Source organism: Anastrepha ludens, chromosome 6, assembly GCF_028408465.1.
Source record: "Anastrepha ludens isolate Willacy chromosome 6, idAnaLude1.1, whole genome shotgun sequence".
Taxonomy (NCBI): Eukaryota; Metazoa; Arthropoda; class Insecta; order Diptera; family Tephritidae; genus Anastrepha; species Anastrepha ludens.
In genome coordinates, this window is record NC_071502.1 from 44,399,424 (window position 1) to 44,418,202 (window position 18,779).

At 37.9% G+C, this 18,779-nt stretch overlaps 1 protein-coding gene across 10 annotated transcripts in view; it reads left to right on the top strand.

Annotated features, from left to right (window-relative positions):
- The window catches only part of LOC128867594 (high affinity cAMP-specific and IBMX-insensitive 3',5'-cyclic phosphodiesterase 8), a 422,601-nt gene that overhangs the window by 192,567 nt on the left and 211,255 nt on the right, over window positions 1-18,779 (top strand). For all 10 annotated transcript variants that reach the window (XM_054108968.1, XM_054108970.1, XM_054108973.1 and 7 more), the window contains one exon: window positions 13,244-14,188. In XM_054108968.1, the coding sequence (XP_053964943.1) occupies window positions 13,841-14,188 (348 nt within the window). In that variant the 5' untranslated portion in view covers window positions 13,244-13,840. The remainder of the gene's footprint in view (window positions 1-13,243; window positions 14,189-18,779) is intronic.

Consider the following 18,779-nt stretch of genomic DNA (forward strand, 5'->3'; position numbering starts at 1 on the left):
CGCTGCAGAAAGCCATAGTTGGCCCTAGCTGCTGCATCAGGTGGTCTGACCGTGACCACGAGAGCGATGCCATCGACATAGCCTACCAGTGTTGCTTTATCCGGCAATTTTAAGCTAAGTACTCCATCGTACATGACATTCCACAGTGAGGGTCCAAGGACTGATCCCTGAGGGACGGCACCAGTGTTTTTATATGGCTTTAGAACGTCATCTGTATCATACTAAAAGATTCTATCCCTAAAGTAGCTTCGTATTATGCGTATTAGATATCCAGGGTCTTGGAAATTTCTTAGAGACAGCAAAATGTTTGACCACCTCGCCGAATTGAACGCATTTTCACCGTCTAGCGTGATAATTGCACAGAACTACATTCGTGTGTGTCTTAATGGCGTCGAGCGTTGTATTTGTCACGGTTCTAATACCGTCCACAGTCGATCTAGCTCATCTGAAGCCAAATTGTTTGTCAGATAGGCCGGTTGGGCATTCGAGATAGCTTTGCAGCCGGTCACAAATGATGCGCTCAAGCACTTTACCCACCTTGTCGAGCATACACAGGGGTCTGTATGCCGAGGATTGATTTGGTTGCTTGCCTGCTTTGAGTAACAGCACTAGTCGTTGCAATTTCCATCTGCACGGGAAGGTCCCTTCATTAAGGTATGCTTCATACATAGTCGCGAAGATTTCTGGCGTCGCCTGCACTGCTACCTTAAAGGCGATGTTAGGAACACCGTCTGGGCCTGGTACTTTCTTACCTTTTATACGCCTCAACGTGCCTAAGACTTCTTTTGTTGTAACTGGCGGAATATAGTAGATGTCAGTCACCATTTGATGACGATCACTAGTTTCCTCCTGTTGGGGGAAAAGCTCCATTACCACTTGGCTGAGCAGAATGTGGCAAGTAGGTTGCAGTGCTCGTGATCCTTTCACTTTCTGCATTACCGTTTTACAGGGAAGACCCCAGGGATCATTGTCAGCGCTGTTTCGCATTTCCCCAAAGCATCGAGTTTTGCTCTGTTTAATAGCTGTTTTCAGCTCAAACTTGGGTTCACGGTATTCGCCGTGCAGCACTGCCCATGTTGGACGATGTCTTGCTCTTTGCGCTTTCCTTCGCGCTTTATTACAAGCTTTACGTATACGGGCTATCTCCTTTGTCCACCAATAGACGGGTTTTCTTTTGTTGTTGAATCTGCATCTTAGCATGGCTGCATCACACGCCTCTTTCATGTGTTCGGAAATCTGTTACCTCAAATGCCAGTGCTCTCATCATGTGTTCAAAATCTTCTAAGCTCCACCTTGGTGGTGCATAGTAGCTCACACAGTTTAAACCATCTAGCTTCGCGCATCTGAATCCGCCATTTGCAACAGATGCCCTTTTCTGGGGTGTTTTACTGCCCACCACCCAGATTGTTGCTAGCTTCCACACATCCATTTTGTTTTCTACAACTGTTTGCCTTAGCAGGTCATGTGCTGCCTCACAGTGTTTGCTGTTTTGCTGCAAAATCTTCATGTTCTTATTTTACGTACTGCTTCTTGATAGCGTGGACATTTGGCGTTACCTGCCGCATGTGGTCCCTCGCATAGAACGCATTTTTCGGCGTTTGTGCAAGTTGCTGCTTGGAGCCCGTCCTTGCCGCATCGCCTGCAAAGCTTTGTGCGATCTGGTCCGTTGCACGTTGTCGCAATATGGTCAAACTCCCAACATTTAAAGCACCTGTTTGGTGATATAATCTCCCTTACCCGAGACCGTACCCAGCCCACCTTGAGAGATCCAAGCGCTAGTATCTTCTTAGCATCTTCAGCCTGGAGTGCAATGTAGACAGACTGAGTGCCTCCAAATGAAATGCGCACACTTTTGATTGCTGTTTTATCCGGCTTTCTCACTTGCACCTGCTCTGCGATTACTTGGAGTACCTCCTCAGTTGTGTTTAAGTCGGATATGAGACCTTTGCATTGTAATGTTACAGTGTGGGTTTTCAGTTTAACTGGTGCAATGCCTTTCAGCGCCTTTCCGAAGGCTTTCTGGTAATGAGTAGAGTCACTCCTTCTGTGATGGTGTGCATAGAAATTGATTTAGGTAAGCGGGCGTGATTCTTCGCATCCACCTGAAATGCAGCCAATTAAGAAAGACATGGGACTCAAAAGACCTTTGGGTCGAAGTGCAAACCCCCAATTATTATATTCCAAGAATTTTTTTATTTTCCCGACAAAATTACGGAACTTTCAGCCATACTCTTAACTGAACTATAATACATAAATTTAAATTACATATACCAAAAATATTTAAAAATTTGTTAAAGTGAAGAAAGTAACTTTTTTTTGATGTTTGCCCCAAAAACAAAACCAACATATTGCAATGTATACAAATCTACAAAAGGTCAACTTTTCCATCTGCAAGGAACTTGTAGATTTATATCCCCCAACTACCGAACGTTTATGTATGTATATACTACATATATACCTATGCATCTACTTGTATGTAACATACATACATACACACAACTAATACGCCCGAATTTATACACGCGTGCGCCTAAGTAGCTCACATCTTCGCTTAAAGCAAAGGATATCTTTGGTTATAACAACAACCGTAAAAACAAAAACAGGGCGTAGCTTTTTACGATTTCCTTACAAGTACCTACTAATAACACTTAGAAAACAGGCGCCATGCAGAATGAGAATACTGTCCAGTAAACAAAAGTGGCTTAACTCGGCTAACTCAAGCATACGCATTGCAGCAGTTAAAATAGTAAAAATTCTGTTATTTTTTATCCTCGCTTTATATAGATAACCAATCTTCTTAACGAAAATTTGTCAAAATTTAGTGTGGAGAAGCTGTCGCTCGAGCTAGAAATCGAAGGAAAGAGAATATCCAGATCGGAGGCTGGTTAAACTTCACTTCCAGCAACTGCCTACACTTTCTATCAATCAAAGGCACCCATGACCGCTTTCAGTAGCCAACCTATTTGCTTAAACTGAACTAGTAGAACAATAAATATATCACAAGAATGGTACGATTTAGCCAATTCCAAGCGAGTTCTCATCTGTCAAATTAAATCCAAAAAATGTCTCATCTGTCGAATTAAATGCAGACATTGCACACCTAGCATGAGTCAGATATGTAGGGTAGGTGGGAAATAAAATGCCACCCGCGTACCAAAACAGGCAAATATCAACTCGTCGAGTTGTCTGTTTTACGAATAAGCGGCTGTTTGGTAAGTGCCTGTGACTCAGAATGAGCGGCAGTACATGGAAGAAGGAAAACTCTAAGCCCTTTAGAAGGCCGCGAGAAACCACTAAAGTAAACTTCCACGCAAATCATACAATAGTGATTAATAAGAAACCATATCTCAAAATGAAACCATTGAACCACCATTGAGTGTAAAAGTACTTATGGCAACGACAGAGGTAAAGGCAATGTGCAATACTCGGCACATCCTTCTCGTCTCTGGAGTCGCGTTAAAAATCGTTGAGTGAGAAGTCTTCCCCTTATTGTGCAAACACATAAGATAGGAGCATTAGGAATGGTAGGAGCTTCTTATACGAGTATTCTCTTCAGAGTGGTTAGACCATCAGCCGTCGTCGTTGTCATCATCAAAAGGTAGGCTTAGTAAAATAGCTGTTTTGGCGGAGTATTATATCAAGTGCTTTAAGTGAGCAAATGCAGAGATAATAAGTGGCATGCGTAGTACCTATACATAAGGGCGCAAATCTGATTAGGTAGGAGTTTAACTTGCTCTAATATCCAGAACAAAATCATACTAGATTAACAAGGGCCTCTTGAGACAGCTGAGAGGCAAGAGTTTGTAACGGTGAATATCGTTTAAGGCCAATCTATAATCCATAAAATTTACTTTTAGTTTAATAGCAGATCAGACAACGAGGTCTAGGGCTTGGGAAGATAGTAATGGACTCTCTATTAAGGGGTGCCGGTGCTCTAGAGCTCGAAAATTTAGGATATTTTCAGGGATTTTGTTTTTTTTTCAATAAAAAAATGAAAAGCAATATTTAAATTTCGAAGGTTTTTTATTTCACTTCTTTTACATACAAAAAACGAACAATTTTTTTTTACTTTTAATAATTTTAAAAATGTCGCTGAAGTTGACCCTCCCGAAAAATTGGACCTGGACGGTGTTGTCCATTTTGGCTGTTCTATTTATCTGAAACACAAAAACCAAAAAAATTATTAATCAATAGCTTTGTCCTGTGCTAGAATAAAAACAAACAAATTTGACAAATGGCGCAGTTTTGAATTTGACACTCTAAAAATCGGTTTTTTCAGTTTTTTAATAAAAAAAAGTACGAAATAATTGAAATAATAATATGATTCTAGTACGGGTGATAGCCATTGATGTTATGATCAACATATTAAAATTTCAGACGATTCGGTTGAAAATTTTAGTTTTTTTTTGACAACACAAGGTGGAAAAAGTATCTAGTTTTGAGATAATTGAGTTTAAAGTTTCGAGAGTTGATAATGCGACCATTGATGCCCCCGCGTGACGAATCTGACTCTATCAGCTTAAACGGCTGTAGAATCGAAAATACTTGGAATATCCTTCCAAAAATTTGATAGTACCTACATATATTCTTAAAATCTATACTTTCGAAATATAAAAAAAATCTATTTTTTGAGAATTCTAGACCACCGGGACCCCTTAATTTAATAACACAACAGGCAGGCTTCTGCTTTAATGCCAACTTGCTGTGACTTCGATGCCGTAAATGAATTATAAGATAATAAATCAAAAAAAATTTAATTTGATTAATTAATTTAATCAATTTTTTTATAAGTCTGGCAATATCGAACGTGAACCCCACTTGAAGTGTATGTTATTACTCCATACTATCGCCTATTGAGACCGACTCAGTAGGGAAAGGAATACAGTTTTGTTTCTCATAAAAATTATTTGTTAGTTTTAACACTGATTCAAGCCTTTATCAAAAATGAACCAGCTCTCAACTCTCAATTTAGTACTAGTACCGAACTGTCTCAAGCGAGGTGCAGGGGGTGCCAATAGACACTGCCTCGGAGTTTGCTGAATAAAATTAACTAGTGGCTTGAATAAAAAATAGAAGAAATTTGTACTAGTTATGGTTGTCAATATACGAGAAATACACTTAAGAAAAATTTCCGGTACGCAGTTTTATGGTCCATTAAATTTTGGTTTAGTAAAGTGCACGTTGGAAGTAGCACAAGCCTCGTGTTAATTGTTGACAATCTCCTTTTGCTGACGCTTGGGTGTTTTCTGCCATATAAAAAAAATGTCGAGCCAAAATAATTAAGCCTCTTTTTTGAGTGTACCGTTCGCCCGATTTCAAAGAAACATGCGAACGAAAATTTTGGGAAATAACTTCCTTTAGTGCAGAAATATTAACCGCGATATCTAGTGGCCGAGCATCTGACACCAATATATATTTTACGCTAGGAAACTGATTCCCGGCACTGTTGCATAAATTATGTTTACCGTACTTATGGTGAAAAGTGACAGGTATTGGAAAAGGGGACGTGGCACCTCTCATTTGACTGAAATTTCCAAATCGAGTTTTTGCGGAACCACAAAAGCTAAGCTAATGAAATTTGATACAGTTACACAAAATGCCAATACCTGCCTTATGGTGAAAAATTGTTGGTATTGGATAAGGAGGCGTAGCACCTCCCATACAAATTTATATCAAAGATCGTGAGATTGAGAGCATTTTTATTGGTTGAATTTCGAACCAACGCTATTTTTGAGCATCTTCAATTTATTCAATATATCAATTCAATGGGCTATATCAAAATTCAATGGGCTATAAAACCATGGTGAAAATATGTTTATAGGTGTGACCAATATCAGACTGTTAACTGGCTCTCGGTAAATTTGACAGAATCAGTTGATGGGCTGACGTAGCAGGAGTCGAGAAAATGAATCGGTTTATTTACTTAAAAAAATGAGATTGTGTTGGTGATAAATGATAAAAAAAAACAACCTCTGTCCATGTTGCCGTTTGAATAATGACTGATGGACTGATTGGAATGTGCGAATACGTGTAAAATGATCGGGCAGAATTCGGCTGGCGAGTACTACTGTGACGTGGCAGGCGAAGTTACTCGCACAACTTTGGTTTTCACCATAATTGATGGCCGAACCTGGAAAATCTATCATCCTTGCTATAAAACTAGGTAGGTACTAAAAGTTTTTACGGCAATTCTGATTGAAGAATTTGAGATTTTGATGAAAAATTGCTGCTTTTGCACAAAGTTTTAAACTTTAAATATTGCATACTTTGATTCAAAAAATTAATCAAAAAACAAATAAATTTGCAGAAATTGTCTATAAGTTTCAATGCTATAGTTAATTAAGGCACCATATATTCCTGAGCCTCTGTGTCGATCTGCTTTATATTCTTTTTAAGTTCGTTAACTTTTATTCGTTGGGTAAGCGTACATTTGAGTATGCGTATGTGTGCGTGCAGCTTGACGAGTACTACTACTTAGGTGCGACAGCTTGACAAAATCCACTTTTTGCCTTGCCTACCCACTTTTGTGCATGTGTTAGTTTGCCAGGTGTTTATTATGCTGCAGAGCAACTCTTCTCCCACCCAACCAAGTTAGCCTGCAGCAGTTGGGTATTTGTTTTACTTTTCTTATTTACTTGCTTATTTATAATACTTTTTCCATTTATCTCCATCCCATGCCAATTGAAGCATAATGTCTTTATTTTTTATTAGCCATGTTCTTTAATTTTTTCGTTTACTCTCTTCTTTAGTTAACCTTTAAATTTGTTCTTCGCCCAATACAGTTTGTTCAATTCAGGCATTCATTTCGGGTCACTACATAGTTTATGCCACACAATAGAGTTTTTTGTTGCATTTCTCGCCTTTGTGCTGCTCTCACTTTAGGCTTTTTAGTTCTTTTGAAATTTGATAAAAATGTCACGTTTCAGGTTAGTTGAGTTAGTTAATGAAATAAAAACAAGTAGAGTAAAGTAAGATAAATTTGAGAGTTAAATTGCGACGATGAAGACGTCCAGGAAGTCACCTATAACTTTTGAGTAAGGTTTCTTTAACAAAGTTTTTATTAAAGAAATTTTTTGCGCGTAATTCAGGTGTACATTTTTTACGGAAAATGTGCACTTAACTCGTTTTATATACTTCTTTTGTACTGTTTATGCGCAAATAAAATACTTTTTTTCTTAATAAACTTTATTGAAATTGCGTACTGGAAGAATGAACCAATATTATGTTGCTTCATCCTTTTCAGATCCCATCGCGTCACTTATACGCATAGGTTGGCGCGAAATAAATCATCGTATTGAAATTTTACAATTTTTGCAAATGGTGTCGTACATCAATCACATTAGACACTTGTGAAAAGCAGACAAGCAAAGGTGTGCGTAAAGGTCAAAATAAAAAACTTTCACCACTCAAAAACATTTTTGTATTTTCTAAAAAAGTTATCAAAAAACAAAATGGGATGACTAATTTTGCGCCAAATTCTACACGTCGATTGAATTTGCTATTGGTTTTTGTGTCAAGTCAAAAAGGTTCATCCTGTAAGCAGTCTTTTCTCTTTGTTTGTGTTATGCATTATTTCGATCATTAAAGTTCCTTTACTTCAAAACTTTTTCTAACTTTTATGATCGCTTGGGTCTTGGTTGAAACGAGGCATTCATGTAAGTAGGGATATTTTTTATAAAATTAAATTTGGGCTAAATAATTGTTGCTTTAGAGGTAAAGGATTGGAAAAATATTAATACGCTTTAATTTTGAAGAAACGAGTTTTTGCTAATTTTTTTATGAAAAAAAGAGATATTTTGTGTGCATTTTTTATACAATGCGTAAATTTTGCTATCTGTAAATCTATGTTCGGCAAAAAATAGGGTCTCAAGCCACGTGCCGTACTTTGGATGTACAACTTAGTGGTTCTGCCAATTTTGCCTAGTTTGGTGGTAGCTTTTCATGAGGGCTACAACTCCACTAAACTAGAGAGAGTGAAGAGAACTGTATGTGTAGGCATCACTGGTGCTTGAGGAACATGTCCCACTGCTGCGCTCAACGTTATTTTGCACTTACTTAGTGTGGATCTGCAGGTTAAATCTATTGCTGCTGAGAGCGCTATTAGGTTGAGGGAGATTGGCCTTCCTGTGGGACATAGTAGCATCTTGAAGCAGATCTCCCCTTCCTTCTCTGTTCTTCGCACTGATCTCTCCATCCGCAAACTGTGCTTTGAGGGATGTGCTAGGGCTATCTTTCCGAGCAGGCAAGATTGAAAAAAGGGCAGAGTCGGTGCGGATACAGATACTTCTGTTTTCACTGACGGATCCAAAATGGAGTCTGGAGTGGGAGCGGGGGCTTACTCTAAATCAGCCAGCATTTCGGTCTCCTTTAAACTGCCGGAAACGAGCAGTGTTTTTCAAGTAGAGGTCTTTGCGATCCTGCAAGCATGCAAAATGCTTCGGAATCGCTGTTTAGAGGGAGTCATTAATATTTTTCCCGATAGCCAAGCTGCGATCAAGGCCCTTTCGTCGCCGTATTGCAGCTCTCTTCTGGTGAATTCCTGTAAGAAGGAACTCAAACATCTCGATCGAGCAGGAAACATCTCCCTTATCTGGATTCCTAGGCGCAGGAATATAGAGGGAAATGAAATTGCCGACGAGCTTGCCAGAAAGGGTCGACAGAACCGATTTCAGCTGTTCCCCTCTCATACATCGGTGTCCCTTTGTCCGTTGTTAAAGGGAAACTACACAATTTCTTTCTAGAAAAAGCGCAAGACTGATGCAGGTCTGTCTCATCGTGCGCTATTTCGAAAACACTATGGCCCCAATACGATAGCAACAGAACGCTTAAGGTGATGGGAATCCCCCGCCATTCAATTTCCAAACTCATTGCGGTGTTCACTGGTCATTGGGTGATCGGTACTCATGCGGAAAGCTTGGAATTCCGTACAACCCTTATTGTAGAAGCTGTGGGGACTCTGCAGAGAAAGAGACTGTGGAACACTTTTTCTGCAAATGTCCGGCTCTGGCGGCTACGCGCTTGAGATTCCTTAGCGTGCCCTTTAGGGATGGCTTGAAGAAATTCTCCAGCCTAGATCCCTCTTCTCTCCTCCACTACATCAACAACACTGGATGGCTGTAGACGGTTTTTTTCTTAATGTTTTCACAGGTGGTGGTCCACATTATGGTATCAAAATGGCATGTAAATGCTACTTGAAGTGTACCTGGGGTACTCTTGCCATCTTACCTACCTGCCTACCATACAAAACATTTTAAAGTTTGCACGAATACTTTGGCCATGGGCCTGAAAGAGTTATTATTGCCCTAACAACTGCAAATTCGTACTTCTTTTCTCAAATACATTTACTGAATTGCTTGTCTGATTTTTCCTCATATACCCACACCACAATGTTTTTCTCAAAATATAGCTTATTCTACAACAAAAGCAAAAAACAAAAAAAAAAAAAGTTATGGAACACAAATTTTTCAAATTTTTTCCAAATTTTATCAAAACTGAACAAACTTCTTAAAATAATTCTGGCTATGCAGTTTTAAAGCCCATTGAATTTTAAATTAACGAAGTGCAAGTTTCAACTGACTACAAATAACTGTCGATTTTTGGCATTTTTTGGTGACAATGCTAGGCGTTTTCTTCCATGTAAAAAAAGTCGATCATGTGATTTTGTGTTATTCTTTTTTACGCTAACAAATAGCAGTAAGTTGCTTTATTTGCTTTACTTTTGCTCATTCATTTTATTCACTCGACTTTTAAGTTATTTTATTTTCTTCAATATATGATTTTCTTTTGACCATTATTTTATTTGGCGCTACAAAAATTCAGGTGCTTTTTGGGCCTTCTTTTTTAGATTTCATACTCGAGATCGCAAGAACTGAGTTGTTTTATGAAAATAAAATCTTTATCAAATTTCTAGTATGTTTTATGAATTTTCTTTAAGATTTTAGGAAGTTTTAAAAGTATTCCATTGGCTTTATATAGATTCTACGTGATTTTTAGAAGACTTCATGAGTTTTTAGAATTTTCTTGAAGACTTCTATGAAGTTTTTAGAAAATATGTATTGATATGGAAAGTTAATTCAACTATTTCCGTGAAGTTTAACATTCTATAGATGCTTCTATGAAAGCTCTACAAATGGCTGTGAGATATTAAAAAGTACTTCAATCGTTCTTCAGTCTAACGAATCATTATAAAATTCCTAAGAAGTTCTAACAAAGTTTTTGAGTTTTTTTATAGTGGTACTCAAGTATTTTTTTAGTTTAAGCAGAGAGTCGCAAGCCTAAAAAAATCTAGAAACCTGGTGTAATAACTTCGGTATAAATGAAGAATGAACAATGCCTGGCACATAGTATGCTGATAAGAAGACCTGCCTTCTCTATTCTGATAGTGTTTATATCCCAAATATCTGTCTGCTATACGTTGGGATCTAAAATGGAAGAGGAGAAAATGGCGCTGACGTATTTAGGCCGAATTTCAAAAATTCGATTATTTTGCACCAGTTTTCAAATGCTGATCCAGGCTATATGAATTTGCGATAGAGAATACCTGCAAAGAGGCATGTCGTCGAGTTACATCAACATTATACCGAAAGTCGTTTGAGCTGTAACGCTCACATATTTACTAGTCCGCAACTAGTTATTAATTGCTCTTATCACCCTAAGGATTGCGAAACATTTCACTAAACTGGTTTTTCATGGATCGGAACCACTTTTGTGGTCTTACCCCTATAAAAAGGGCAACTGGTCGAGTACTAGACGCTAAACACCCAAATAATGTAATTAAGAATTTCTGAATCGATGTTAAAATGCAAGATCTTATAAATGAAAATTAAACTGCCAATGAGGCAATACTTGTATGTTTGAACTTATGATGAGTGAACGTCTTATGCATTTATCTAAATAATGTTCGAAAAAGAAAATTCGAAATTCGAATAAACTCGATTCCTTGTAATGCCTTAAATTTAAATTCATTCTCTTTTACTTTTGTACTCACTCGGGGTGATAATACTCCCCAAAATTTCGTCTTATTTAAAAAAAATACCAATATATTATATAGGGTTTTCCAATAGCAGGTGTTATTTAAATATATAAACGGCTATCGAGAGAGGATTTACGATTTTTAATGACCGGAATTGGATGGTATTGATCTGACCAACGGCGCTACGAGCGACACAAGCAACCAAACCATAGATCTTTTACGGGAAAAGTTTGCGGACCCTGTTATGTCTCGAGGAGGTGTCACAATTGGCTACCGAGATATTGTGATTTAACATCTTGTGACTTCTATCTTTGGCCAGGATAAATTCAAGACCTCAAAGATGGAATTCGTGGGGCTATCGACGGCATAGGACAGCAACTTTGCAATTCGGTTATGGAAAATTTCATGAAATGGATATTGTCCTGTAAGAGTGGCCGTGGTGGTCATTTGCCTGATATCCTTTTCAACTATTAACGGCATACCTCCCTCTTTATAATGAAATAAATCATTTATATTAAAAAAATAACATCATTTTTCTTTGAATATCAAAATAATCGTGCCAGTACTTACAATAGATTTTTCAAACTCATTGAAAATTCGATAAGTCAAGTGTTTTTACAAAACCTAGAAAATAACTGGCCGACTCCATGCCGATGGTCCAAGCATTTTGGATATCTTCATTAATTCGTCTAAAAATTTGTTTATTTGTGGGAAAAATATTAGAAACTTTCTGAGCTTTATTAAATTTTTCAGTGACCTTTTCCGGTTCGTTTTAAAATTTGTTTAAAAATTTTTTTTAATTGCTTTGCTAATTTTTTTATTACCAGCTGAGACTGAATAAATATTGAAAAAAAAATATATTATATTAATATCGAAAGAGGAGCTGAACAAGATAAAAAAAATAATTTTTTGAAGTACTTCGAAGATTAGAAAAAATTCGCCATACTTTTTGAACACAGCTCGTAGTTTTGTATTCAAACTTTTCATGCGTTTTTCTCAAAATTATATTTTTCGAATGGGCGTACACGATAATTCGAAAAGTTATTGACCGATCTCCCTGAAATTTTGCACACATCTTTTTTATGATATTGCGTTCTATGTGAATTTACAAGTTTTCGAAAATTTTTCGAAAAAATCATTTTTTCGAAGCAAAAATAGTAGGAAAATTCGCCCCAAAATTAATTTTTTTTTAAGCATTTTATTCCGCGAATTTTTTTCCCCCGTTTTTTTTTTATTCATATAGAAATATTTGGATTTTTGTATTCAGGTCACTGACGCCGATGCTACAATGCCTGCCGATTGAGAAGCCCCGCTGCGACCTTCCTGGAAGAATTAAGCGTACATCCGTCATTTTAAATGATTAAAATAAAAAAGATTTTATTTTAATGTATTAGTAAACTGTATGCCAATTTAGAAAAAAATATATTGACTTTTTCATTTTAAATAATTTTAATAAAAATCAGGGAAAATATGGCCGTTTACAGGTATCTGTCCCCTTAACTAGTTTCAGTAATCCCTGCAAGCTTCAGAGTGGGACCTGCACAACAATTCGAGTTAGATTATTGTACGTACAGCAAATAAATCAAATATATTACTTTAGTACGGATTAAAAATTGTGAAACTTTGTTGAAAGCTTTAAGAATATTTTTAAAATTGCACAAAGTTTGAAACTCGGCTTTATATGATTCTTGTAAGAAAACAACTATATTTTCATAAAATAACAATAAAATTAAGAGAAAAACAAATATTGGGTTAAAACTTGTCAATAACACCCTGTGATGTAGTTCTTCAACGCAGTGATTAGGTATGGAATTCTAGCTTAAAACAGGATTTTTCTATGAAATTTAGCAAAAGCGGGTGAATTGGTAAAATTTTCCATGCACATTCACTATTGTCCACCACATTGAAAATCTCTGAGTTTATTGGAGCAATCGAAGGGTTTACCACCTTAATGTTCATACATATCTGATACTTGGCAGACACTAAACATTTATTTTAAAATGTATTTGCTTTTCCTGCAAAAGTACATTTAAATACTGATATACATATGTATGTATGTGTGCATATTATTCGCATAAGCTCCATTAAGCTTATTGTCCTTTTGGACCTTACTTGCCTCTGGCCACACAACCATTACCACTCCTGTTGCGGTGGTCAACAAACCGCAAGTCAACCACAACCATGCAAACAATAAACTGCAATCATTTACATTTCCGCAATGACAAACTCAAATAATAATGGACTTTTTCCTATTTTTTTATTTTATTGCAGTTCAGCAACGGCAACAAGCAGCAGTCAAGCGCAAGCCAACAAAGCAGAGAATATGCAGTGGAAAACCACGACAGCATACCGAATTGAATGAATGGTTTACGAGAAAAATTTAAATTGAAAAGGGAAACAGGCGTTGGAGAGAGATAGTGGAAAAAGGTAGCAGAAAAAAGTAATAAAATACTAGCAAAAAAAAAAACAAAAAAAAGGATTTGAGAGAGATATGATATGCCTGGTGCGTGGTCACGAATTTTAAGAAAAAATATAAGCATCACTGCTGTTCACCACTATAAAAAAATGCCGCAACTAATTTGACTGATTAACTTGTAAGCAAAAGAAGAAAGGAACGCACATGAACATATCAAAAAACGCCAAAATAAATATGTTTGCATACATGCAGCTCATACACAAAATTGGTTCTTAATTAATCAATGCAGCAGAGGAGTAAATGTTGCATATCGCACACGCCCTCGCGCACACTGACAAATAGCGTAAAGTGCAACTGAAATAGACGACGCAATAAGAAGAGCGGTTAATTGGCATCCGCTGCACTTCCATTTGACTTTGTCACTGCACCAGTTCTTGGAGAGCTTAACAAAAATGGGCTGCTCACCGAGCACTTTGATGTCATCCACTAGTCACGATGACGATGAGACGCATGCAGCAGTAGACACACAGCTGAGCGGTGCTGGCACTGCTCTTGCTGCAGCTGGTGATAGTGGCGGCGGAGGTGGCGAAAAGGAGAGTAGTCTGTTCTTTTGCATAAAGTTGCGCCGTTCACGTCCGCTGCGTAGGTGTAGTCAACAGAATGGCGGCGGTGATGGCAGTGCGGGGAGTGGTGGAACCGGTAGCGCCATCAACGCTGACGATCTACTCGGGCATGGTACTATGTGTAATCAGGCATTACTCAATCCATCGCAGACCAAGAACGAGGCGGACTATGACAAGGTGAGTAAAAATTTCACAAATTTTTAAAAATGTCTGGTAACTATCGATATTTAAGTAACAAGTGAAAAAGTGATAATGGGATCTCCGGATATGAAAAATTGTTGAATTAAGTTGATTTGCGAGTCCGTTTATAAAATTTATCTTCTTTCCATTGTAAAATGTACATATTTGGAACTCTAAGGGTTTTCTGTTGGCTTCAAAAAAGCAGACGGGTGAATCCAGCCTAAGATGAGCAAATTATCAATGACATCGTATGTTTGTCGTTAAAGACTATACCTAAAAAGGCTTGAGAAACGGTGATAACTCTCACTGACTTTAGGATATCATGTCTATAGCAATCTTCCTAAGTTAGTGAAAAGTTACAAATAACTCACATCAACGAGCGTATTTAGAGCGCTGCTTTGTGAAAGTAATCACCACAGACAACCCGAATTGTGCAGAATACTCACTTCAGATGAACTATATTAGACAAGGATTAATCAAATTGGCATATTCCGCTAAGAAGGACTGTGAATGATATTTCTGCTTTAAAAAAGATATTCTCACAAAAATAATCTGGCGTTCGAAGGCGTTCAGGCGTGACGCCGATCCTTCCATTTATAAAGACAGTAACTGATGTTTCAAAATTACGACTCACTTAATAAAAAATATATTAAATATAATACTGAATGCTCTGTGCTATACATTTTACATGAGAAAAGAAATTAGCCAACCCTGGGCCCTGGAATTTCTTACTGGAGCGACCTGCCCAATGAGATACTGAAACAAACTGATGATGTTTTCACTTAGTTCTTATGAAATATGGAAAGTCTTCTATTTGCAAAGGTGGCGCCTGACAAAACAAAAATAAAACATCGCATGTACAATACGGCTCAATTGAGACTTCTTTGGTTCCGTGTTGAACATCGTTGCTTTGGTTATAACGTCGACTCTTCTAGAGGTGTGTACATTCCGGACGGAAAGAAGCAAGCCGATCATCAAAGATAATTGTCATATACTGGTGATTTGAAGGTGTATATGTGAGGACTCGATCGCAGTGGTTGGCATTCGTTTGAAGCGTAAAGATCCTTTTTTATCTGCCGTAAAAAATTTCTACGTTCGTCCCGAAAAAACAGGATTTTCGGAAAGTCATGCTTTCTTATTACCTTTTAATGAAAAGTGCAGCTGAAACGTGTCGTATATTGGTCAATATTTATGGTAATCACGCACCAAGTCGCTTCCAGACTAGCAATTTCGACGTAAGTGATAAAGATCGCGAAGGAGCACCGAAAAAACTCAAAGATACTCAACTACAACAATTATTGGATGAAGACGCATGTCGAACCCTTGATGATATGTCAAAAGAGTTTTATGTTGACAGATGAACCGTCGGAAAACGTTTGCACGCGATGGGAATGTTCCAGGAAACAGGTAACTGGGTGCCGCATCAATTGAAGGAGAGAGATATAGACTGACGTTTAGTGACGTATGAGATGCTTTTTGAACGGCAGAAAAGAAAAGGTTTTCTCCATCGCATCGTCGCTGGCGATAAAAAATGGGTATATTATGATAACCCTAAGCGCCGAAAATGTTGAAGCCTGCCAGAGGAACCTGGTCCATCGACAACGAAAAAAATATTCATGCTTGAAAGCTTATGTTGTGTATCTGCATCAGATGGGGGGATCAGAAGGGTGTCATCTATTAAGAACTCCTCGAAACATCTGAAACCATCACTGCATCGATCGTACCGACTGCAGCTAATGCGTTTGAATCAAGCTCTCAAAGGAAAGCGGCCGGAATGGGACGGTAGACATGACAAACTGATTTTGCTGCATGACAACGCTAGGCCACACGATGTTGGCCCACCCGCCCTATTCCCCAGATATTGCATCTTCGGATTACCACCTGTTCCGATCAATGCAGTCAGCCCTTATTGGAGAGCGTTTCACTTCTTACGAGAGCATCGCAAACTGGCTTTATGAATGGATCAAGAAATCGAATTTTTCGTCAGAGGAATCCGTATGCTGCCTGAGAGATGGAGTAATGTTATAAGATCAAATTGCACATACTTCACATAATATCAAGTATTATTCAATTGTTTAAATAATTCGTAACTTAATCTAAGAAAGGACAGAAATTTAATGCATTAAATTAATTTATTCGTCGAATATAAAATCTTTCAAGTAGTTTCCGAGGCTGGCTTATCCTCTCAAACTCTATTTCTTGCGAAATCCCCATTTATTTAAGTGCCTGATGACTAATGACCAATGACTAGAACCTAATGCGTATCACAAAGTATACATTTTCAGACCCACCACCTTATTGCCAACTGCACAAAAACGCAATATATTTATGATTATTTGTTCTGCAGTATGAAAATGTCATTTGTTTCCTAAGATGACAACTGACCTACTTTTCACCAGAAGCTTCGGTTAACTCAGTTATTGTTGAGTGCTTACCAACATTCAATGTGATTTTATATTTCCGGCCCATTGCATTCTACCCACATGACAACTGTTGTCCTGTTTTAGTAACTTTCCACATTTGCAACACACTTTCAGCTAACAAGTTTCATATAAATACTTTGAAGAATTATTTGACACGTATCGCTTTTGTTTGCTGCTAATCAAAGATTCAAAATTTTCCATCCATTCTCTTTCAACCGGAATGACGTATATTGTGATGGCTGAAATACTAAGTACACATTTTATATTGAAAGACCGGTGAAGTAAAGTTAAACAAATAACAAGAAAAATGTGTCCCTACTTCGATTTCCTGGCAGAGTACAACTTATACGCATAGAAATTGTGAGATGCGCATTGACAGTTTGAAAATTATGTCTTCTTTTGTATAACCACAATTGATGGGTATCGACTGTCAAATGCAGAAATAGACACGCATACGCCTAAAAAAGTGCGACAGTTATATATGTGTATGTGTATACATACAGGTATATCACACACACTCGTGACGCTATAAATTGACACCTTCAGCTTAGATCTACCCCTCACTTTCCCATGACATTCCAGCTGTATTTATTAAATCAATTTTATACACCTCAGGAGGGTCGAGTGGATCATCATGTCTTCTGAGGGCATGGCGAATGGATTGGTTGTTTGGTATTGGTTTGGTTATGTTATTGCGTAGCTGTAAATTTTGTTGCACGTGTAAGAGGCATTGAGTGCCGGTGTGGGTGCTGAGATGGGCGGCGAAAGCAACAAGTGCGGTTTTGCGATTACTTTTTGGATACATTTTTTCAATAGACAAATATTTTGATGTGTGAGAAACCTACGTTCAACACCTTATTTTCAATGATTTTTGCTTTAATAAAATGAAAGACTTAGCTGGCAACTACCTTCTACTCAAATATGAACGAGACGTTATCAATAAAACGGTCCGCGGATGACATATGGCAAAAATAAATTTTTTGTTTTTTGGTAGGACTGTTATAAGCTTACATGGCAAATTTCAAGCTCGAGTGTGTTCTTCGAATTTAACGATGGAAATTCAAGGTGAATAAAGAATTTGTTTGAAATTTTGTTATTCCAACAAAATTTCGGCTTCAGACGCCTTAAAAACCTATGGGGACTCTGTTCTATCGCGTGCATGTGTTTTCCAGTGGTACAAATCGTTCAAAGGGGGCCGTACATCAACTCAAAAAACCACGCCAAAGTCGCTCAAAAATTAAGGTTATGCTGACTATTTTTTCGATTACAAAGGTGTGGTGCACTCGGAGTTCCTTCCGCAAGGCCGATCGGTTAGCGCTGAATATTATTTAGACGTTTTAAAGCGTTTGCGCGAGAACATTCGTCTTAAAAGGAAGGAATTGTGGGACAACAAGTCATGGTTCTTGCATCACGATAATGCACACGGGCTCACACATCACGTCTTGTTCGCGATTATTTGAACAAAAATAATGTTAATATCGTTCCGCAAGCACCGTAATCGCCTGATATGGCTCCATGTGACTTTTTCCTGTTTCCCAAGCTCAAGTTGCCGCTCCGTGGAAAACATTTTGAGACAATTGAAGTCATAAAAGAGAATTCGAAGAACACACCCGAGCTTGACTTGTTTACAGTAGCACAGAAAACCAACTATGTGACATATCACCCTGAAATTTGCCATGTAAGCTTATAACAGTCCTACCAAAAAACAAAAAATTTATTTTAGCCATATATCATCCGCGGACCGTTTTATTGATAACGTCTCGTTCATATTTGAGTAGAAGGTACATCCGATGGTCGGTCTTGGCCGCTACCAAAATATTGCTCCAATCGACTCTGTATTGCGCGCGTTGACGCCATATAGAAAGATCAAGGGCGATCAGACCGTCGTAGATTTGATCTTTCCATCGTAAATGAGGACGACCTTTTTTGCTAGTCCCACCAGTACACTTTGAAAAGAGCGCCTGCAAAGAAGAGCGTTATTGTCCATTCGCTCAAAGTGACGTAGCCAGTGCAGCCGCTGAATTTTAATGAGCTTTCCCACGTCAATATTGGCGTACAGCTCGTGGTTTCAGCTTATTTTGGCATGCATCATTGACGTTGGACCATTGGACCATAGATCTTGTGAAAACTCCTAACAACCGCCCGTTGGTGTTCGTCAGAGACCA